Raw genomic sequence first — 24,021 nt, 5'->3', positions numbered from 1 at the left:
ACGCATAGAGGGGATTGGAACCATGGCAATGAAATGATATACGATAAGATGAATGTAAAACTAACATTCTCCCATGTAAACTATCACATAATTCACAATAAAATATAATAAATAAAAAAGATAACAGAAACTTTCCACCAACTTTCAGAAGCCCCCTTGTATGATAACGCAGGTGTCATTTTCTTCTTTGATTTTCACCTCTGCGTGCCGAAAAGATAACAGCTACTCTGAACACCTTAGACGTCAGGATGTTATCAGGAGGGACCAGTCCCTGGAGAAGGACATCGAGCTTGGTAAAGTTGAGGGTTGTTAGGGAAAAAAGGAGAAATCCAAACTGGTAACATAGGAAGTGGGAATGGTAGTCAGTGGCATGAAACTAAGTATGTATGAATTCTTCAATGGAATTCTTGAACGGAAACTAATCTGTGTAAATCTTCAACCAACTCACAATGAAGAGTTAAAAGATGTGGAGGGTCAGGGGAAAGAGGGAGACCCTAAATGAGATGATGGACACAGGGGCTACAGTAATAGGTTCAAACGTCTGAACTGTGAGAATGGGCGCGGGGCCAGGCAGTGTTTCGTGCTGTTGTATATAAGGTCACTATGAATCAGAACCAATAAGACCAAACAGCAATGATAGCACTCTTCACTTCAGACAGCTTGTCTCTAGTACCACTGAAGAGCATCCTTTATCCAGCCACATACCCACCCGACTCCACAAAGGCAGCAAGAGGAGGAACTGACAGACAAGGTGGCACTTCTGGGCCAGGAAATGGCTTTCAATAGCTGGAGAAGTCTAGAGGGAAGCCTTAAGCAAGAAATGGAAAATATGCAGAAACAACGCAACACAAAGAGACATTCTTCAGGAACTGAACATGTCCACCAGCCATCTCCTACCTGAACTTGTTAGAACCCGCTTGACTGGGTGAAAGTATTCTCCTAACAACCAGGATTTGGCTTCAGCGATTCACTAAACTGTGGATTAACTATTTTCAAGTACAACAACTTCGTTATTTTTGTTAAAGTGACACCTCAGTCTTTAAACTGACATCTTTGCTTTCTAAAATTTGAAGAGGTTTTTTGTAGCACATCTGCCCAATGCAATATGTTGTTTCATGTCACATTTCATGTCATAACTGCCACTTTCATGAGTGTTAATTTTTGATCCAAGCAGAATGAATCAAGTGGTTGTTGTTAGGAACCATCCCTGGTGAAGTGGGTCACATTTGGGCGATTTCCATCTCTTCTCTAAGAAGCATTCTGAGGTCAAAATAGCAGTTCTACCTTGGCAGCACAAAACACACTGAGTGTATGAGGTTTTCTAGTCTCACCTTCCACACACAGACAGGCAAATTTATGCTTTAGGCAAAGGCAGCTGGGGGAAAATAAGAGGGAGATTCAGGCCAGTCTTTTTTGTAGCCATCAAGTCAGTTCTGACTTACAGTGACCCTAATGTACATACAACAGAATGCAACCCTTCCTGGTCCTGCACCTTCCTCACGATTGTTCTGTTTGAGCCCAATGTTGCAGCCACTGCGTCAGTCCATCTCCATGGGGCTCTCCCTTATTTGAATGCTCTCCACGTTCCCAAGCATGATGTCCTTCTCAAGGGATTGTCCAAATTACCAAAGTCCCTTCATCCTGGCTTCTAAGGAATATTCTAGTTGTACTTCTTTCAAGACAGATTTGTTTGTTCTTCTGGCAGTCCATGGTACTTTCAGTATTCTTCGCCAACACCATAATTCAAAGATATGCATTATTTTTCCATCTTCCTTATCTGCTGTCCAGCTTTCCTGTGCATATGCGGCAACTGAAACTTCCAGGTATCAGGGTGGCTGCTGTGTGCCGTCAAGTCTGTTCTAACTCACGCTGACCCTGTATAGGGTTGCTGAGGCTGTAAATCTTTACAACCGAGGAATAGCTGGTGGATTTGAACTACTGACCTTACGCTTAGCAGTCCAACGCATAACCCACTGTGTCACCACGGATCCCTTGTATCAAGATCAAACTTCCCAAATTTGATAACTGCATTGTGGTTGTGTAAAAACAAGTCATTTCCCTTGATTAAATCTAGCTTGGTTAGATTTCATCAAGAGGCTATTTTCCAGAAGGACTCAAACACACTAGAGTTTGTAAGTCATTCATGTTTGAAATCACATGCCTGTCTTCTTATTTTATTAAGGCCCAATATGATGTTCTAAAGAGCTCTGGTAGCGTAGTGGTTACGAATCAGGCTGTGAACCTCAGGGTCAGCAGTTCGAAACTACCAGCTGTTCCGCGGGAGAAAGTTGAGGCTTTCTGCTCCCATAAAGATTTACAGCCTTGGAAACCCTGTACAGGATCGCTATGAGTCGGAACCGACTCCAAGGCACATAACAACAACAATATGATGTTCTTGGTCATATATTTTGTCCCTCAGAACTCTAGAAATTCTAGAAATTCTGACATGGAATGTGGCTGTTGTTGTTGTTGTTAAGTGCCGTCGAGTCGGTTCCAACCCATAGCAACCCTGTACAGGGTTTCCGAGAGTGTAAATCTTTACGGGAGTAGAAAGCCTCATCTTTCTCCCACAGAGCGGCTGGTAATTTTAAACTGCTGACCTTAAATTAAGGTTTGCAGCCTGATTCGTAACCACTACGCTACCAGTACTGGATTGATATATTTCTATCTTTTAAACAAGGATTGCTTTTTCTGTTTGGGCACCACAAGAAATTATTTTTACATTTCTTAATTTCAACAACAACCAGGGTTTTATGTTTGTTTGTTTACTATCATAGTGGTTTGAGTCACACTGTAGAGAGCAAATTCATTTTCCATGGAATAATTAATATACCTTTTATGACACTAGTTACAGTTACATCAATGTAACAGCACTCTGCCCACTTCCTTCCTGGATTCCCTGTTCCCATTCATCCTTCTTTCCTGCCCCTTCCTGCCTTCTGAGCTTTGTTTTTGAGCAAATGCTGCCCTTTTGGTCTCACATGGTCGGTTGTACTGAGGAGTAGCAGTCCACTGATTGCTCTATAGGACTGTCTATTATGTGACTGAAAGGTAATCTCTGAGGGTGGACTGAGTTCCACATGTGAAGGAGTAAGGAAGGGCACCATTTAGTTCTTCTGGTCCCAAGGTTGTGGAAACTGAGGTTCCCATTATCCATTAAACCACTGGTCTGTTTCCCAGAGTCCTGGTGTGGAGCTGAAGGATAAGCACTGAATTGCAAGTTAAGTTTGAACTGTAAGGTCGGCAGTTCAAACTTACTAGCCACTTCTCGGAAACTATATACAGTATTGCTATGAGTCTGAACCAACTCTACAGCACTTAACAACAACAACTGTTTCCAAACATCTTCAATTTTCATCACACTTCTTTCCTCCAGACAAGGAAAGAGTCTAATAGTTGCACCTTAGATGGCTGCCAATGACCACTTTGAAGACCTCAGTCACTGCTCACCAAAGTATGTAACACTGTCTTTGTGGACTCTGTTATGCCAATTGACCTGAGTCCCCAGGCCCAGCAAATCATTCCTTCAAAGTGCTTCGTAATGTCTAAGAAGTTTTCATAACTGTATGCTCCAAAACATTCATGGATGTGTATGCAGCAAAGGTAAATGCTCATGTACAAATATCCTCTGTCAAACATCTATGAATGTGTGGTGCCGTCCACCGGGCCTCCTACAGCTGTCCAGCCTGAGTGTCTGTCCACACATCAAACTCTTGCACTCATCTCCACGTCTTTTTGTGCCACTATCATTTTTTAAATCAACCCTGGAAGACATTTTTGAATGACTGCACCCACCTTGGGCAGCTGTCCTCTGGACATAATCATTTGAGAAATATATAACCTCTCCCATTTATTTAATCCACTGCTGAGGGCTAGGCTAATTTTGGAAAAATGACTACTCTCAGCTTCCCCACCTTTGGTAAAATCCTAAGGAGGTAGAAACTGGCTTCTGGTCTCAAAGAATCCACCTAGGCTCTTTGTCTAGGCTGCCTAATCACTTCAGTCTAAATCTCTCCAAACTGGACTAGACATAGTAGTGGGGAAATGCCATCCTGGCTCCTCCCACTGGAAACACAGTGCCAAATAGAACCAAACAATTCTGTTCCTCCTTTTCATGGTGTGGCGCTGTGGATTAATGCGCCAGACTGCAAAGCCATTTGAACTGCAAGGTCGGTGGTTCAAGCTCACCAGCTGCTCCTAGGAAACCCTATACAGGGTCGCCATGGGTCGGAATCGACTCAACGGCACTTAACAACAACTATTAAATTTAGCTAATGAAAGTAAGTGGATTTACTGACCTCTCTCCAGGTGACATTTTTTTTAAATTAAAAGACTGCATTCATTTCATTAGGTTATGTGGGAGGCAGATTCAGTGGTCCAGCTTCACAGTTTCTATTGACCCAGAGATCCCGAAGGCAGATTCAAATCATTATAGCAGACAGTCACCATTTCTCCCAAAATAAAATATGACAAGATAAAAACAGCTTTTCCTTTCTAAACATTTGTGTATAGGAATTTGTGCTCATTGAAGAGTCAGGAAATTATTCATGGATCAATTTAAACAGTAACTCTGGTTTCTGTCTATAGCATGACTCTAACCTCCGTCAAGAAAAGCTGTTGATGAACAGATATTGAGTCATCTAATCCTGTCCAGGTTCCAAACACAAATTGTAGGCTCATTCTACAAATAGCCAGGAGAGGAATCAGTATTGTTCCCATAGTGACAGCTCAGTGTAGTTTGCAATCCTTACAAGGTGAAACATGTGACCTTTGGAATGTCAAATCAGACATCTCAAAAATGACTATCAAACACAGTGACATCTATAGAAGAACTTGCATGATTATTTGTGACTTTCTCTACGAGGAAAAAATGCTACGCATGATTTCCATTCATCTTGACCTTGTGTGACCCCACATTATATTATACAAAAAATGCATTATATTTCTTCTACCATCCGTATACTACAAACGTCCCACTGTCTTATTAGACACACTGCTAATACCACAAGTGGGTAACTTTCAAAAAGACGTTTATGTCTTACAATGCGGTGCTGTTGTTTAGGTGCCACTGAGTTGGTTCCAACTCAAAGTGACTCTACATCCAACAGAACAATATAGAATGCACAATTCTATAAAACCCTCACAAGCACTGCTATGTCTGAGCCCATGGTCGCAGCCAATGCACCAGTCCATAATCTCACTGAGGAGCTGCCTCTTTTCGTTGACCCTCTACTTTACCAGGAGTCCTGGTGTGGCACTGTAGGATAAGCACTCTGCCTCGAGGTCTGTTTAAACTGCAGGGTTGGAAGTTCAAACTTACCAGATATTCCTTGGAAACCCTATACAAGGTCACTATGAGTTGGAATTGACTCGATGACACTTAACAACAACAACTACTTTAGCAAGCCTGAGGTCCTTCTTCAAGGATTGGTCCCTCCACTGATAACACATCTAAGATTTGTGAGACACAGTCTCACCATCCTCATTTTGAAGGAACACTCAGGCTGCACTTCTTCCAAGACAGATGATTTCATTCTTCTGTTAGTTCACAGTGTATCTAATAGTCTGCACCACCACCTTAATTCAAAGGCATCAATACTTCAGTATTCCTTACCCACTGTCCAGTTTTTGCATGCATATGAGATGACTGAAAATACCATGCGTGAGTGGGCCACACCTTAGCCCTTTTTAACACTTTAAAGGGGGGCCCTTTGAAATACATTTGCCTGGTGTAATATATCGTTTGATTTCTTCACTGCTGCTTCCATGGGCATTGAGTGTGACTCCAAGCAAAATAAAATACTTAACTTCAATCTTTTCTCTGTTTATCCAGGATGCTTACGTTGCAAAATTTTGGGTTAATTTATGTTGAAGTGTAATCTACACTGAAGGCTTTGATCTTCATAAGTGCTTCCAATTCTGTCACTTTCAGCAAGCAATGCTGTGTCATCTACATATCACAAGTTGTTTATGAATCTTCCTCCAATCCTGATGCCACATTCTTCTTCATATTAGTCTAGCTTCAGCTTAATGTCTGGCAGTTCCTGTTGCTATCCTGCTACAACCATTTCTGAAAGACCTTTAACATTTGACTTATGTGTAATATTAATGATAATGTTTGACAATTTCTACATTCTATTGGATCCCCTTTCTTTGGAATGGGCAGTCGGTTAGCCAGGTAGTTGCTTTCCAAATTACTTGGCATAGATGGTTGGGCATTTCCAGCACTGCATCTGTTTGCTCAAACATCTCAATTGGTATGCTGTGAGTTCCTGGAGCCTTGTTTTGCACCAATGCCTTCAATATGGCTTGGACTATTCCTTCAACAGCATTGGCTCATGATCACATACTACTTCCTGGAATGATGGAATGTCAACCAATTCTCTCTGGTACAATAATTCTGCGAATTCCTTCCATCTTCTGCATCATTTAATATTTTCTCCATAGAATCCTTGAATAGAGCAACTCAAGACTTCAACTTTTTCTTCAGTTCCTTTAGTTTACGAAATGCCAGGTGTGTTCTTCCATTTTGGCTTTCTAATTCAAGGTCTTGGTACATTTCATTATAATAGTTTACTGTGCCTTTGGAATTGTCTATTCACCATTTTTTCAGTATGCTTTAACTATCTTATGTTTAAGAGAAAGTTTCAAAAACTACTCTGTCATCCATTTTGGTATTTTCTTTATTTCCTGTCTTTTTAATGACCTTTTCTTCATGTATGATGTCCTTGATGTCGTTCCACAATTCATCTGGTCATTAGTGTCCAATGTACCACACATCTGTTCTTGAGATTGTCTATAAATTTAGGGGGAATATACTCAAGGTTGTACTTTAACTCTTGCAGACTTCAACTTCAACTTGAAACTACATCTAAGCAATTTTGGTCAGTTCTGCAGTCAAGTCCCTAGCCTTGTTCTGACAGATATTTAATTTCTCCAGTCTCTTTCCATAGATGTAGTTGATTTTAATTCCTGTCTATCCATCTGGTGAAGTCTACATATACAGTTACTGTTTACATTATTGAAAAAGATACTTGCAATGAATAAATTGTTGGTCTTGCAAACTCCTGTCATGAAATCTCTCGTGCTGTTTCTATCACCAAGGCCATTTTTTCCAGTTACCAATCCTTCTTTGTTTCCAAGCTTTCACATTCTGACCAGTCAGCAATGCATCCTAACTGCACATTTGATCAATTTCAAACTGTAGAAGTTCACAAAAATTATCAATTTCTTCATCTTTGGCATTAGTGATTACTATAAAATTTTGAATAATGATTACATTAACTGATCCTTCCTTGTAAGCCTTCATTGACAGTTTACAAGGTTAGAAGTTTGAAGTCTGACTCCAGGGCGCTAGCTTTATGGGAAGGTCCTTATTTCTTTCAACATCTATGGACTCAGCATCCATTGAAGACTTCCCTGTGTCTTGGCATCAATCTTCCTCGGGGTCTAGAAGGTCCTTAGACAGGGGACGTGGGTGAGTTCTTCTTCCTTGGTAATAGGAAGGTTCTACTCCTCTCCACTCACTCTCTCTCCTTTTTGGTAAGATTAAAGACGTGACTCAAGCAAAGGTGTGACTGAGTAAGGGGGTGACTCTTGTCAGGCTGTGACTCAACACACTCCCACCCTGGTCCTCCCTCATTAACACAGAAAGGCTGAGCTTTATAATGCAACACAAACAAAATGAAAGATAATCAGGGTCTAGACAAGTTGATACAAATTTGGGGGGATTTCATCAACTTGACGGCACTTAACAACAATAATTAAACCTATGACACCCACTAGGTTGGTAGTCAGGCTTTTGGCAACCACAACTCTGCAACAAAACTCTGAAACTAGAAATAACTGGAATGAAAAAAGAAAAAGCAGTAGTAGTCACCAATCTGTGCATTTTAGTACGTAAAACAAGACCCAAGGCTCTCACTAATAATGAGACTTTCATTCAACACCCATGGCTGCACGCACACCCACCTGCATATTGTGGTCTGTGACCCCCTACACACAGCGTACCTCTTGACGTGTATAGAGAAAAGTCCAAGGAAAGAAAGAAAACTGTGGACAATGCTAAGTGTATTTGCTTGTGATTTAAGGTAGTTCTCTAGAGACACAAAAAAGCTCACCAGATTAGGGAGGGCAAAAGAAAGAATGAAAAGCAGACATGAGGATGACAAGTAAGCAGGCATGGTAAAAGGTGCAGCAATATGAGGAAATTGAAACCAAAGGAAGAGGGTCCAGAACGCAACGCAGGCGGTCATCAGTATTGCACTCTAGGAGGGAGTGGAAGGGAGGACAGAGCTGTGCTAGTATTAGGCAAGTAGGATTCCCACGAGAGTCACTTCACTGCACACTGGTGGGGACTAAAGACAGACTGAAGAACTGAGACAATGATGGGAGGTGAAGAATCAAGGGAGAAAATGAGCAGTCTTCCTAAAAGGAAAAAGGAAAAGAAGGTTGTCCATGTGCATGAGTGGGGAGGCTCAGAGTGGCTGCAGAGCAGATGAGAAAGATTTCCCGGCACACAGAGGTAGATGCGGCAAGCAGGATGCAGACGGCACAGCTAACAGTCTGACTGGAGAAAGGAGACACCAAGTGCTGGAAGTCACAATAGTACCCAGCATGAAGAGGAATAAATTCTGATACATGCTATGACACTGATGAACCTCGACGAGTTCGTGCTGACTGAAAGTGTGAGTCTACAAACATGAAACGTCCAGAACAGACAGATCCAGCAGGACAGGAATTACGTTAGTGGTTGTCAAGGACAGGAGGGGAGGGAAGACTGGGCGGAACCGCTGCAAAGTTCCTTGTGGGGTGACGAAATTGTTGCACAACACTGTGAATATACTTAACGTCACTGAAGTGTACACTGTAAAATGATTAAAACAGTAAAATGTGATGTTATATGTATCTGACCAGAAAATAAAACCAAGCAAATCACAACTGAAGCAGCAGAAAACCATTCAGGGCATCAATCAAAACACTGAACTTCAAGAGAAATCACTGCAATGATAATGACAATCTTTGTAATTTTTGCATCATGAAAAAAAGATCAGTTTCAGATTATCTTTGGGCAAGGGTTTCAGCTTCCATGGCTCCAGAAAGTCTGGGGGTCTAGGAGAATCTGAAATTCTGCATTGCATTTCCCCCCTAATGTCTCCTAAAAAGCAAGCAATAGTTGAGCTTAACTAATAAAGAAGTTTGAGCATTCAGCTCCTTTATGAACTGTCCATATGAGATCAAACTGACATCAGCAACTGGAAAGGTTAGCTAGGAACCTCAGAAGGCAGTGAGTTTATGTAAATGAAGGAAGAACAGCTCAGAAGAAAGGAGTGTGAGCATGCTCACACAACCTGAACAATAAATATCATTAATGTCACTAAGTGATACATGCAGAAACTGCTGAACTGGTATATGTTTTGCTGTGTCTGCTTTTGAACGATGACAAAATTAAAAAATTTTTTAAAAAGGAAAGTTATATCTCCTATAAGTTTGAACCCCATGAAATCACTAAACAACAGCAATTTCACATGATTCAACCTAATATGTTGTTACTAAGCGCCGTCGAGTAGGTTCTTACTCATAGCGACCCTGTATAGAGTTTCTGAGGAGTATGTATCCTCCTTTAAACGAAAAAGCACCCACCCTATATGACATTTTATTCATAAGATTTCTATTCCTAACGGTACCAGATATAGCAAACCTTCTGCCTCTCACAACCTTCGCTGACCTGGTTACCCACCCTCCCCACTCCTCTCCAATGAAAAATCTCCCACTTGGGAGAGGAGACATGAAGAAAGAATTTCAGGCAGAAAAATGTCTGACGAGGAGAGCAGATGACAAAGAAGTCAGATGTGTGGGCTCTGTCTGGTTTTGCCAGCTCCTTCCCACAGGACTGTAAACAGATAAATGGACCCTTTCCATCTGTAAACACCTGTCTCACAGGGGAACTCAATGTTCACTTGTCAAATGAATCACATAAGGGTATCATTCTCTCCCTCTGATCAGGCCAGAATGGTGGTAAGACATCAGTTGTTGTTGCTAAGTGCCAGCGAGTCGGTTCTGACTCATAACAACCTTGTCTACATAGGGTTTCTGAGGAGCGGTTGGTGAATTTGAACTGCTGACCTTGAGTCTCAAATTTCAAGTCCTCTGCTGAGTAGCTGTATGTCCTGGGTAAATAATTCTGATTTTGCCCCTCAGATTCCTCATGTACAAAACAGCAGTATTACTATCTCAGGAGTATGTGGTGACGAGTAAATGAAACAATGGTAAAGTGATCAGCTCGTCATGTTCAATGGATTATGGTGCTAGTACATAAAGGGACCAGAAGAGAACTCAGGACTAAGTTCCTGTTTTCCTAGCTCATGACAATCTAGTCTTAGTTTCAGAATGAAACACTAAGTGCTTCTATTGTGATACAAATAAAATTATTGCTTTAAAAAACAAAGGGGGAGGATGTTTCTGCTACAATAGACCCTGATAGAAGGGGAGAAAAGTGTGAAACAGAACTCACATTTTTAAAAGAAGTACATACTAAGTGGACCCGTTGAAACTAGAAGACTCCCTGACACTATGACCCAGAGATATTTTTTAAACCTGGTTTGGAGTCCTGGTGTGGTGCAGTGGGTTAATGCGCCAGACTGCAAAGTCATCTGAACTGTAAGCTCGGCAGTTCAAGCTCACCAGCCGCTCCTTGGAAACCCTATAGAGAGTCGCTATGGTTCAGAACCGACTAGACAGCACTTCACAACAACAATAACAATTCATAAGTTTGGTACTCTACTAAAAAACCATCTATATGAGACCAAATAAAGTCAGCATTTACTATAAAGCAAAGATGAAACGATAAAGGGGCAGGGAAACTAAGGTACTGGAAAAGGAACCACCAGAATGCAATGAAAGAGAATGCTAACACGTTTTTGGAAATGTAACTAATGTCACTGAACAATGTGTATAGAAACTATGAAACAAAAGCTTAATTTACTGTGTCAACATTTATCAAAAACAGTAAAATACTATTTTTTGAAATCAGAGTCTTTAACCTTAGGGGGCAGTGAGTTTATGTTGATGGGGAAGAACAATCCAGACAAGGAGGGTGAGAATGGTCACACCAAACTGAAAAATGGCATCAATGTCACATACAGAAATCGTTAGGTTGTTGCATGTTCTGCTGTGTATATTTTCAACAACAAAAAAAGGAAATAACTATTACAAAATAGTTTCTGCCAAACACTGTGACTTTAATATATTTCTTAACATAGCTGATCAATAGTTCAGCTCAAGTTATAAACTAAAAAAGTCACACTTTGAAAATTTATAGAGGTAAACAGGCTTCTAGACTCTTGGAGATTACAGAACAGCAACAGAGTTCAGGATTCCTAGTATAGTGCTGTAGATTAAGCAATGGATTACTAAATACAAGGTTGGTGGTTCAAACCTACCACCCCTCCTCTGAAACCCTACACAGGGTCACTGAGTCGGAACTGACTCAACGGCACTTAACAACAATAAACCTCAAGGAGCCCTGGTGGCATAGTCGTGAAGCGCTCGGATGCTAACAGAAAGGTTGGCGCTTTGAACCAACCTGCCACTCCATGGGAAAAAGGTGTGGCTGTCTGCTTCCATAATGACTGACAGCTTATAGGGGCCATTCTCTGTCCTACAGGGTCCCTATGAATCAGAATCAACTTGATGGTAATGGATTTAATGTTTGGTAATAAAGTTTAACGAATTAATCAAAGTCTGCTTTAAAGTGCTGTTGTTGTTAAGGGCTATCGAGTCGGTTTTGACTCCTCATGAGCCTGTGGTGGGTTCCCGAGAAGTGTTTGGTGGGTTTGAACTGCTGCCTTTTGGTTCACAGTTCAGGGTTGAACCTACAGCACCACAGCTGTAGTTGTTTCTAAGTTACTGTAAACAGACGATGGCTCTATTTTGAAACCAATTAAAAGGACAAATTACCCAAAATCTCTCTTGGTACTAATTTCGCAATACCCTCTTCTCAGTACAGTTTGTGGTGTTTTAGTTCCCACCCGCTTGTTCCTCTCCTGTGAGTGCTCTTTTCCAACACCCTTGAAAGTCACTGACCTTCACATTTTGGTCAGTAAATTTACTTTCAACAGGAAGTAAATTTCAATCCCAAACAGCAGAGAACAAAGCCCTGGAGACCTGTGCCTAAGAGATCAAGAAACTTGCTCCAAAGCCTTCCCAGTTCTAGTCTAAGTGGTGGGAACAGGAAGTGCAATCATCAGCCTGGCAAAGGTCCTGACATCAAACGAGTGGATGATGGGTCCCCTCTGTCCAGACTCAATGTGAGGGTTCTACTCTCCCTACCACGGTCAGGGAAACAAGACGACATGAGATGGGAACAGACTCAGTACTTAGCCAAGATCCTTCTCATGGGAGTCCTTACAGATAACACTGAGGTCAGAGCACATTGTTTTAGATGCTGTGGTGTGCACCAGGAAAACAACTAAAACAAGAAACCTTGTTCAGTCACAGAGTTACTATTTTCCATGAACTTCAATTTCCCGCATCTTGATCAAAACAGAGTGCAATGCATTTTGATTCTTTCCCTGACTAAAACCTGAAGGTGACAGACAGCTCTGGACACATGCTAGCTGAATGATGTTGAGTAAAATACTATCTTCTCTGCGCTTTTGTTTCCTCCTTTACAAATGGGGACGATAGTACCCTCACATTCACTTACTGTAAGTATTAAACGAGACAGTCGCTTTCATTTAGTTAAGGGTCAGTAAATGTTAGCTATATTGTCAGAATGCAAAGTCGTTTGAACTGCAAGGTTGGTGGTTCAAGCTCACCAGCTGCTCCTTGGAAACCCTATACAGGGTTGCTATGGGTTGAAATCGACTCGACGGCACTTAACAACAACAATAATTACCATCTTAGAAGTCTAGAGAAAATGTGGCATTTCTTTCATGAAATTAGAGTATTGAGGAAAGCCACAACGAAGATTTCAAAGTCTAAGATCAATGCTCCAAAACCTGCTTTACTGCAAACTGCACCTCATCAGTGACTACAGGATCTAATTACCTCAAAGTACTTGTGTAGTGGTTATGAGCGGGGCTTTAAACCTCAAGGTCAGTAGTTCGAAAACAAGCCATTCTGAGGGAGAAAGGTGAGGCTTTCTGCTCCCATAAAGACTGAAAGACTCGGAAACCCTGTTCAGGATCACTATGAGTTGGAACCGACTCACCACCGACTCACAGCACACCACCACTATCCCTCCAGCCCAAGTGAGCAAAACAATGTTTGTAAAGTATACTGGGGGGAAAATGCTTTTTCACTAGAATGCAAATCAAGAATTAATGACACAGAAAAATTCTTTATAAAAACGTAATTTTTGAGCTGTTGCTCTAACTTCAGATATAACTATCCATCTAACACTTTGATTCAGCTGTTGGAGAATAAAAAGCAGACTACAGCTTTCTTTAAAACCAGCAGTGCTTCAGTGCCTGGGAAACTAGTCTAGACCCAAACGTAGACAGTTGGACTTTGCTTCCTTTTATCCCAAGTGTCCCACACACCCCAGCTGCTGTTGTAGAACGCCCCAGGAAACAAATGCTTGAACATTTTGTTTAATTTTAAAGAAGAGCAGATTTCTACTGAAGAACAGCTGCCAATCCTCATACCAATCCACAATATTCAAATCTGCTTCCTTAAAACTGCTTTTTATGAAAGAGAAAACAAACAAACAAATAATTTTGGAATCCAAGCAGTAGTAGGGAAAGGATATTATCTCTTTCCATTTAAATGCCTTGCTATAACATCATCTAAATAAGATCTTATTGTGTACTTTCTCCCAAGTTTCCAGCGCTTGGGGTGTGTGTATAAGCACCTGTCAGGTCACACCTACCTGAAGTCCCAAGGCAGCATGTTTGAGAACAAGGAGACACATACTACAGGGCACAGCTGTGTGGCCCTGCAAGAGGCCCACTGACCTTTTGATTACTTGTGACTTCGTCCCGGCTCCTGCCCAGCTCCTCAGCAAGTTTGATGTTCTCTTCCTGCAGCGCTGACAGCTGCTGGGACTTCTGTGCCGCCGCCTGCTTTAGGGTTTCTCTGCAAGGACAGTGAGTGCAAAGTTACCATAGAAACAAGACAGGCAAGGAAACTGGGGGAGACAACCAGTTTCATAGCACCGCGGAAAATACGTCTGGGTCACGTGCCTGATAGAATCTAGAAAAACAGGAGACGGCGGATGATCTAGGCGCCTGGTGGCACTGTGGTTGAAGTGCTTGGAGGGAGGGAGAAAGACATGGCCGTCAGCCGTGGAGCAATTCTACTTTGTCCTATGGGGTTGCTCAGTCCGGACTGACTCAGTGGCCAGGGGAGGTTTGGGGTTGGAGAATGATTCACATGCAGGGTGGGCTAAACGGCTGAATTCTCTCAGAAAGAGGATGTCCATCCACAATTGGTACATTTTTTTTAAAAAAACCTAATAAACACTGTGCCCACTCTTCCACCAACCACACATACTGCACTTACTCCCCAAACTAAAAGGAAATTCACCACAAAAGAATTAATAATGAGTGGTCAGCAGAGCCCTCCAGTTCACACGAGATCTCCCTTAGAAAGTGGTACTCTAATACTGAGCATTTCTTAGTGCTCTGTCCAGACACACTTCTAACTGCAAGGGTCTGTGATATGGATCATTCTTTAATGATAAAACATTGAAAAAACCAAAAACATCCAACGGGTTTCTTGGTCAGTATCTGTCTGAGTCAAGCGGTAATGGGAATCTGAATGTATTTTTAAGGACACCCAGAGGTGAAATGCCCACAGCAAATGCAATCTTCTAATTTTACAATAATTCACTGTAATTTTAAAAAGCAAATAAAACTATGATACAACTTGCTAACATATTTAAGGAGTGTTCAGCATGTAAAGTAGGCACAGGGTAGGTCTATTTATTAACGTCTCCCCAGCATTAAAATGAGTCCAAATATCCACCCTACATTTATTACCCTTTACACACGGATATTCAACACATTTTACTTGGTCACTCGACTTTCATTTCATGCCATCTGACTCTGTGAGGGCATGATGGCTTTCGGGCATGTCTGTGCTGGTGGGCTGTGGTGTACAGCGCGTTTATCAAGCTCTGAATCAAGTCATCCCAGTGTGACCATCTGCTGCTGCAGGAACACATCTATTCTTAGCTTCAACTGTCTACTCAGTGGCACCATTTGGCCTTCTTTCACTGTGTTGCTTTTTACAATTGTTCATCCACCAATAATATACACACTGGGATGACCTCATGAAGATTTAGGGGAAAAGATTTAAAGCTAAATTGTCCTAGACCAATTCTCCTCACACATTAAATTAGGCTTTGTACAGAGATATTTATTTAGCCAGTGAAGAAAAATTGAAAGGGAATTTTAGCCTCAGTAAATCAATGAGTCATTGGCAAACTGGCTAGGCATGATTTTAACTGTGGATAAAACACATATACACTCACAGACACATGTGTGTGCAAGCAAGCATGTATCATAGCTAAAGTTCATCTTCTGGCCAAAGCCATCCATCCTTGACATTTCAGAAGATTTTATTTACACTGGAAACTCTGTTCTCAGACAAATATTTCATTCCCCAGGTGGTCATTGCCCTTTATTAGGGACTATTTGATCTTCGCTCTTGTTCCTTCTCTCTTACGTTTTCACTTTTTTAAACTTTTTATGTCTTTGGTTTATATTAAAAGTCCTCAGAAAAGAAAATTTAAATAAGGAACCAAAGAAATAATAGTGTAGAAAAGTATAAAAATGGATAAAAGGTCCTAAGGTGTTGATCTATAAAAACAATGACATTTGTTTACTGTTGATGAACTTACGAAGTGCTTTCATGTGTATTTTCTCATGTAAGCCTCACGACAGCCCAGGGGAAGCTCCAGCTAAAGATGACAAAATAGAAGCACTATACCTCAAGGTCGACTGAACCACAGTTGCTCCTTGGAAACCCTATACAGTGGCACTATGAGTCAGAACCATCTAAACAGCACTTACCAACAGCTACCCTTCCCCAAAGAAGCCTATGCTCCTTGACTGATATCACATCAACATGGTAGGTTGAGAATCCTCCAGGGATTCAAATCATGTTCCTTTTCAATGATCTTTGAGTTTGGGAAACAAACTCAAAAAACTCTAAAGGGGCCAAGATCAGGTGTAAGATGGATGAGGTAGTTTCCCAACAGAATTCTCAGACACTCCTTGTTAACCCTCAAAGAATGAGCAGATGCACTGTCGTGATGGAAGAATTCCTTAATTCAACTTTCCAAGACTTTTTCTCACCAATACAGCTTTCCATTCTCTTAAAGCTTCTACTCAGCCCTGTGATCTATGTCCTCCAAAAAAGTTTGTCAGTATCACCTCTTTAGAGTACAAAAAAAAAAAAAAAAGTCACCATCCCCTTCTGAGCTGACTGCTTTGCCCTGGACTGTTGTCTGATACACCTCATAGACCTTACACACAATAGGAGGAAACGCTGTGTCCTTATCACAATGTTACGTTTGAGCCCGCTGGAACCGCCACTGCTTCAACCCATCTCATCCAAGGCCTTCTGCTTCTCCTCTGATTCTCTACCTCACCAATCATGATGGCTTTCCCAGGAACTGGTCTCTCCTAACAACAGGCCCAGTATTATGTGAGACAAAGTCTTGCCCCACTTGCTTCTAGGAACATTCTGGCTATATTTCTTCTCAGACAAATTTATTTATTCTTCTGGCAGTCCATAGAACTTTCAATATTCTTCAACAACACCATAATTCAAATGCATCCATCTTCTTTATTAATAGTCTAGCTTTCACAAGTATCTGAGACTGAGCTAACTCAACAAGTCTCCTCAGAGGCTAGCTACAGTTTTGATTGGGTCTTTTTTTTGAAGGCACCCTATGGAGACTAAGGCAATTGTACTACTGAAAGAACTCATCTGCAGCATGCACTGCACTAATCGCAGAGACATGTTGAAGCTCATTGTGTCTGGAATAAACCTGTGCATTTATGAATTGGAACCCAAGTAGCAATTCTTTTTTACTTTCATAGAGGAATAAGGTTCTACTAGCCCAACTTCTCAAAAACTCTAAGAAATAATTCTGAAAATACCTACAGAAAACATTACTAATGATTGCTAAGCTATTTCTCTTGGTGCATGATGAGTCATCTCCAAACAGACAAGGATAATTTGCCACAGTTTTAAAACCAAGAGGTAAAATCAACACTGTTAATATTGATTTTCAAATATTCTGCTTGTCAATCCATTCTAAGTCTACCCATTATGATGCTAAATACATGCCAGATTTATTACTGTGCCACATGAGCAAGGAAGACCAATACTAGACTGGCACTGCCATTGTCCCTAAGATCCAAAACTATACTCCAGAGAGAAACCATTTTCTTTTCTTTCTTCAACTGAAAACTGGAGCTGGATAACAAAAATTGAGTTTTCCTAACACCAGTCTAATAAGCAGCATAGAGGAAAGGGAACACTCAATGTATCTTTTACATGTAATGCCACCATGCACATAGACAGTATGCACAGTGAATGGGAGACAAGCGTGTGAGGGGCTTGTTTGGCTTGCAAAAACACACAATGTGCTGTTACTTGTTATTTTATTTCCATAAAAATATGATGTGATAGTGCTAACAGTAATATTCTACAGGAGGTGGTTCCTATTAGTAGCCCTATGTCTACACTAGCATCCACTTTCTTTCAGGAACCTGTTCTGTCAGGTGAGAACACTAAGAAAGCTCTAGAAGACAGACAGGTGACACCAAAGGGCTTTTTTCTCAGGACTGAGGAGCAGCAAAATGAGTTTCCTGTTGTTGCTGTTTGAGAAGCATGGCTCTGACTCGGTCAGAAGGTCACTGCAATCTAACCAATTCTAGAGCAATGAACAGTGACTCACAGGGGCAGAGGCTTCAAACTCCACAGGTCTGTTCTCACTCCCACACCTCCCAAGACTGCTTTGGATACTCAGACTTCAGAGTCTCCCATTGTGCCTCCTTCCTGCTGGGGATCCTGCCAGGCCACATGTGGCAGGCAGAAAAAGTAGAGAATCCAGGAGACTGTCGACTACATCTGCTCTGGGATCTGTACCTCCTCACCTGTCTCAGAGATCAGAGACCTGGGAGAAGGGCACCAGGAAGAAGGACAAAGCGAAATCAGTTCTCAATCTTTTGCTTCCACAGGCATAAAATTTACGTTTTATTATTTATAGTGCTTTCGAAACGTTCTACTTGTCAATCTATCCTAAATCTATCATTTGTCACTGTTGTTAGGTGCCGTCAAGTCTGTTCCAACACACAGTGACTCAGTAAGGAAACACTGCTCGGTCCTGTGTCAGGCTCATCATCATTACTCTACCAAGTAAGCGGTCCTTCTCCAGGGACTGGGCCTGCCTGACAACATGTCCGAAGTACATGAGATGACATGTCACCACCCTCAGACACATTCCGAGGATCAGTCTGGCTTTTACTCCTCCTAAGACAGACGTGATCATTCTCCTGGCAGTCTGTGGTAGAGTTAAGGTTCTTCATCAAGACCATCATTCAAAGGCATCAATTCTTTGTTGGGCTTCCTTATTCATTGTCCAATTTTTGCATGCATATGCAAAATTGAAAATACCATGGCTTGGGTCTATTAATTACCATGTTAAATATATTATTATGGAATAAATCAAATAAGGAGGGACACAAATAACTGGTCTTTTAACGAAGGTGAAATAAAACTCCAGAAGGATTTAATGAGGATTTTGAGAACTATAGTGTGGTTTTACTGAAACACCACATGACTAAACAACCACTACAAAAGACTTCTAGGTAACCAAGGACTTAGGGGGTAGGGGCATGGAGACTTATTGCTTACTGGATACAGAATTTCTGTTTGAGGTGCTGAAAGAATTTTGGAAGTTAGATGGTGGTAAAGATTATACAACATGGAAAACGTAATTAATTCCAGTGAATGGTATACCTAAAAATGGTTAAATGGATGTTAATATCTTTCAGCACAATAAAATAACAAGGTTTGAAAAGACTTCTAAATACTACTTCAGAAAAGAGGAGCTTTATCTGCTTCCTAATAGCTCTCCTGACTAGCACCACTGTGGCCATGTCCCTAGCCTGCCCCACTCCTTTACCTGGTGTGACCCCGAGAGCTCAGAGGGAAGACGGGCACAGAAGACCGGTGGGCGAATCTTCTCCTGCCATTCTGACCCTCCCTCACCAGCTGCCTGTGTTACAAAAATCAACTGTAGTCAACTCAGTGGTCCAGGATGCTCCCAGTTACCACAGGGGAGACTCCTAGCCTGTAAGTGCAACCACCCTCTTGGACTATAAATAACTCAGTGGCTACTAAGCTGGTTTTCCCACTACAGGGACCCATCTGGTTAGAGCAAGCAGAGCTTTAAGTATCTCCTGATGGTCATTATCACAATTGTATGTTGCTGTTGTTGTTGTTTAGTGCTGTGGAGTCGACTCTGACCCATAGTGACCCTGTATAGGGTTTCTGGGTTTCCGAGGAGCAGCTGGTGAGCTTGAACTGCTAACCTTGCAGTTCAAATGGCTTTGCAGTCTGGTGCATTAACCCAAAGCGCCACACCAGGATTCCACCACAATTGTATAAATGTGTGTAAGTGGGATGGCTGGGAACTGGTTAAACCTGATCTCAACCTGTTACTGTCAAGCTGACTGTGACTCATAGCAACCCAGTAAGACAGAGCAGAACTGCTCCATAGGGCTTCCAAAGCTATCATGTTTACAGAAACAGACGACCACATCTTCTCATATGGAGCTTTTAGGGCTACTTAAAACCTAATCTAGAAAAGTATCATTCAGACAAAGACTGAAGAAGGGATCCGTTCAGGTTATCACAAGCTGGGGGAAACAATACATTTCTAGGAAGGTGTCAAGAACAAACTTTCAGGGAGCCAGACAAACACTAGTTCAATCTAAGTTCAAATAGTAGTATTGAGGATGTGAGGATGGCTACTTAGGCACTGTGGCTTAGAACTGATGCTTTTGTTTTTGTCTGAATCTTACCTATCTGTTTTAGTAGAACTGGAGAAAATAATATAAACTCTTGGGAGCGCAGAGACCACATGCAATTTTTCTATGTGTCTTTCCTAGTTTAACTGTGTCTAGTGCAAAGGATATACTCAAACCTTCCCCAGATTAACTAGCTTTAAATTTTTAATCACACACTTGACAGTACAGTTGTCAGGACACAAGAGCACGATGAAATGTACACATTCACTATCATTTAGCATCCCAAATAAATACCAATTTCCAATTACTATCACCATCAAACATGAATGGCAAGAACTACATGGAGTCTCCAGCAAAGGAAGTGTTAACTACCATTCAGCCGGACACCTGGTAGCAGTCTTTCATAATTCTGGCCACTTAACATCCATGCCAGAAGATCTGATTGCTTTTAAAATCCATAAACTCTAACAATGAGTTGTTATTTTTTTAAAAGGTAACAGTTTTGAGGGATTTATAAATAAAGGGTCAGGTGATTCCAAATGTTAAGACTGAATATCTTGTAAACTCCGAATTTTAAAACCTCTGATTTTCATAAGACTTTACGAAGCCATTTAACCTCAATGTTATGGCTCACCAACTAGTATCAGTTTCGTTCAGGTCCTTTACCTTAGCGACAGTTTATAATGGCTGTTTTGGGGGTATGCAATGGAGGAGAAGAGGGTCATAATTATTTTTTACCCTATATACTTTTCAAAGATTCTTTTAAATAATTAGCATTGTTTACACAATTCAAAGCAAATGCCATAGTTACTCTCAAAGAAGATAAACTTACATTTCTTTCCTGAATTCTTCCATTTTTTGATTCTCTACAGTCAGAAGTTCTTTTGATTTGTTCAGCTCTTCCACATTTTTCAAGTTATTTTCTTTAAGTGTATCCAACTTAAAGACCAAGAGAAAAAACCTTAATGAAACTATTTCATTTTCCAATGACATGTCTGGTAGACACAAATTACTCATGAAAACACTTATTTAAAGGTATGTGAGATTAGTCACTTGTAGAAAGCAAAAACAACTCACTTGGGTGAAGAGATGACAAATGACCAAGTCTATTATAAGCCGCAAATCTCCTCCTTAGACTTAGTCAGACATTTTTTATACATGGCCAATATGTCAAATACAATTACCACATAAATTAAAGCCAAAGTGATATTTCACCTTGTGTACAGGTCTCAGTGTTTTTTCTGCCTGTCAGTTAACTTGCTATTCAAATATAATTCATCTTAAAAAAAAAAAAAAAAGAAGAAGAAAAGCAAAGGTTTGACATCAGCAAAGATTACCCTTTGTAATAAAATCAATTCCTTTCCTTGCCCGTGGATTAGTCACTTTGGATAGTGTGGTTTGCAACATCAAAACCAAACTGACATAGTCTTCATTCAAAAAACTAGTCCTTTGGTTGAAGATCTTTGCAAATGGGAAAAGATAGTGACATGTGCAAAGGACAGAAAGTCATGAGGTAAGACCTGCAGGTACTTAGATCCACCACCTGCCCACTGGAGGTGCATACAGCTTAAGTCCGGATGGAAAAGCCAGATGCGCTACTGAAAAAAGTGGGAGTATGAAAGCCCCCAGGCTCTGGCATATGGCCAGCTTCCAGGTTTAGGGGGGTCCCAACTACACGAAGAGCTCACTACGGACCTTCTGCTCTGTAGTGTGTCCCAGAGCCTGTGCAGTTGCCTCCTTTGCCATGTTCCAAACCACCCTTTAGGAGTCCCAGAGAGTGTGTTGTTATTTTACCACCACCCCATTCCTCTAAAGACCTACTAACATTCCAAAACTACATTAACAAGAAAAATAAAATATCCTAATGGGACCAAAACATGATTCAAAGACTTGTATGTTGGCTACAATCAACATACCAAGGAACATGTCATGAAAGAACAAAATTCTTTCAGATTCCATCCTCATAGGTCAGGAGCGTGTCAGCGTCCCAAATATTCTTATTTACTTTAGCTTCTAATTTTATGACCCTCTACGATTTTTCAAATATTTTGTATAGTTTCAGCTTAAGTCTTAGGGCTGTCAGGCCTATCAATGTATGCCATCCTGTGTTTAGTTTTCTTTACTTACCTTATAACTAGCTTCAAATATTCAAGTCTCTACAGAAAGTAATCTTTGACCTTGCATAATGAGAAGGCCTAGTCTTCAACAGCAGCTATTCAATTTGAGGCTACCCCCTCCTCACTTTACCTCTTTAATGCTTCCCCTTCCTGTCACTTAAAAAAAGCATCTTAATGAAGGGTCAACAGAATTTCACAGAAGGGCTTCAGTGAAATCAGTCTGCTTAGAATTTAAGCAACAGCTTTACGGAGGGAGGGGGAAAAAGGTTGGTATAATTTGGGAGATTGGGAGCAGAAGCATCAAAGACGGGTAAAAGAATGAGAAATGCTACTTGTGGACAGACTCAAAATATCTTAATGCCACTAACTGTCCAAGCCCCAAAAGTGTGCAATTCTATATGACACAAAGGGAATTCCTACAAGATTAGGCCAAGAAAAGGTCCACATAAAACTCAGACCTGAGGCATGGATTGAGTGGCTCAAAGAAGTTGAGAAGTTAAGGGAAAAATACATGTGATTAAAGGTAACAGATAAAGAAACAAGAGACCACCACCGGGAACTTCTCAACGCCTTAGTTTTATCGCTGAGCAGTTATCCCAGAAAGCTGTGTTGTTAGGGATTTTACCTTCATGTTTCCAGGCTAATCCTACTATGTAAGTAATGAAGTAATACATTTTATTAGATATTACCCTGGTTCCAGTGTACATTCAACTCCATTAACATATGTCAAACCTGTATAAGGCCATGCTTTGAAAAACATACAGCTAGTGATCAAACACTTCCATGAAGTCGGTAAGCTGTTCTTTGTACAAAAAGCCATTTAAATCTGATTACTTCATTCTGGAGTTTTTCATTTGTTTGCTTGGTATCTTCCAAGGAGGCCAGAGTCTCAGTCTTCTCTTTGGTCATCTGCTCCATGATCTGCATGGCATCTTCTGCACTTTGGGCAGCCTACACATGAAAAAGGGCAATGAGAAACCAGGATACCCCTCACCAACAGTTCTGGGGGGCAGTCAGGGTATGTATGCTCTCATGCAGCCTGTCTTCAGTGTGTGGTTAAGGGGTCACCAACAGTGGGAAGCAGGCCCTAATCCAAAGCTAAAACAAGCAGTCTAAGACAAGGAAGACCTACACTTTGAACCAAAACAAAATAGCCCCCTCCTGTGCTATTTTTCCATCAGTCTATTGTTATATGAAATTTGTGTATTTTCAGATCTCCCTATCTAAACATATCAGTTCCAAGTTACACTGATAGTTATTCTTACCTCTTTAACTTATGCCTGAGAAAAACATTCAGTGATAAGAGTAGCCTCTATATAAAGGGGCTTCAAAATTTCTTGGAAAAATTCCATTATCTTTTAATTCCGTATTTCCACAAATTTTTGGAAGGCCCCCTCGCCCCATACAACTGAACTTTCACCTCATCTGCTTCTAACAGTATCTACTATACAAATTTTAAATACTTACTATTTTAACTTTGTAACTTCTGAAATCTCTCAGAATTTAGGTTGGAAAGTTTTCAAATACAATTTATTTGGGCAAGTTTAACAAAAGACTCCTGTGTTTAATGAGAAATACAGAATGGGAAAAAAAAAATCTATGAGGGGCTTTATGAGTAATGAGCATAAACAGAACTGTAAATGAAAAGGCTAAAAGCATTTTGAGCCAGAACTTTAGCAGGTAGATATTGAAGTAACCTAGGGGTAAAGGGGCATTCTATCATCATTTTTACAACCTATTCTTCAAGGATTCAGAAAAGAAGGCAGTATGCATGCATGGATGTGAGAGTGGGCATGTGGTTGTATGCAAATACTCACTATCAACACTCATGGAAGGAGCAATCAAGAAATCAAATGATGTATGTTGTTGCTGTTGTTAAGTGCTGTTGAGTGGACTCTGACTCATAGAGA

At 40.9% G+C, this 24,021-nt stretch overlaps 1 protein-coding gene across 3 annotated transcripts in view; it reads right to left on the bottom strand.

The window, feature by feature from the left end:
• Nucleotides 1–24,021, bottom strand: part of CLIP1 (CAP-GLY domain containing linker protein 1) — a 110,375-nt gene that overhangs the window by 18,886 nt on the left and 67,468 nt on the right. For all 3 annotated transcript variants that reach the window (XM_006865387.1, XM_006865386.1, XM_006865388.1), the window contains 3 exons: nucleotides 22,946–23,062; nucleotides 20,827–20,933; nucleotides 13,959–14,079 (listed from right to left, as the gene is read on the bottom strand). In XM_006865387.1, coding sequence (XP_006865449.1) covers nucleotides 13,959–14,079; nucleotides 20,827–20,933; nucleotides 22,946–23,062 — 345 coding nt within the window. The remainder of the gene's footprint in view (nucleotides 1–13,958; nucleotides 14,080–20,826; nucleotides 20,934–22,945; nucleotides 23,063–24,021) is intronic.

Source organism: Chrysochloris asiatica, unplaced genomic scaffold, assembly GCF_000296735.1.
Source record: "Chrysochloris asiatica unplaced genomic scaffold, ChrAsi1.0 scaffold00078, whole genome shotgun sequence".
NCBI classification, from domain to species: Eukaryota; Metazoa; Chordata; class Mammalia; order Afrosoricida; family Chrysochloridae; genus Chrysochloris; species Chrysochloris asiatica.
Note: the sequence above shows the minus strand (reverse complement) of the source record. Positions and strands in the feature narration are given on the sequence as shown.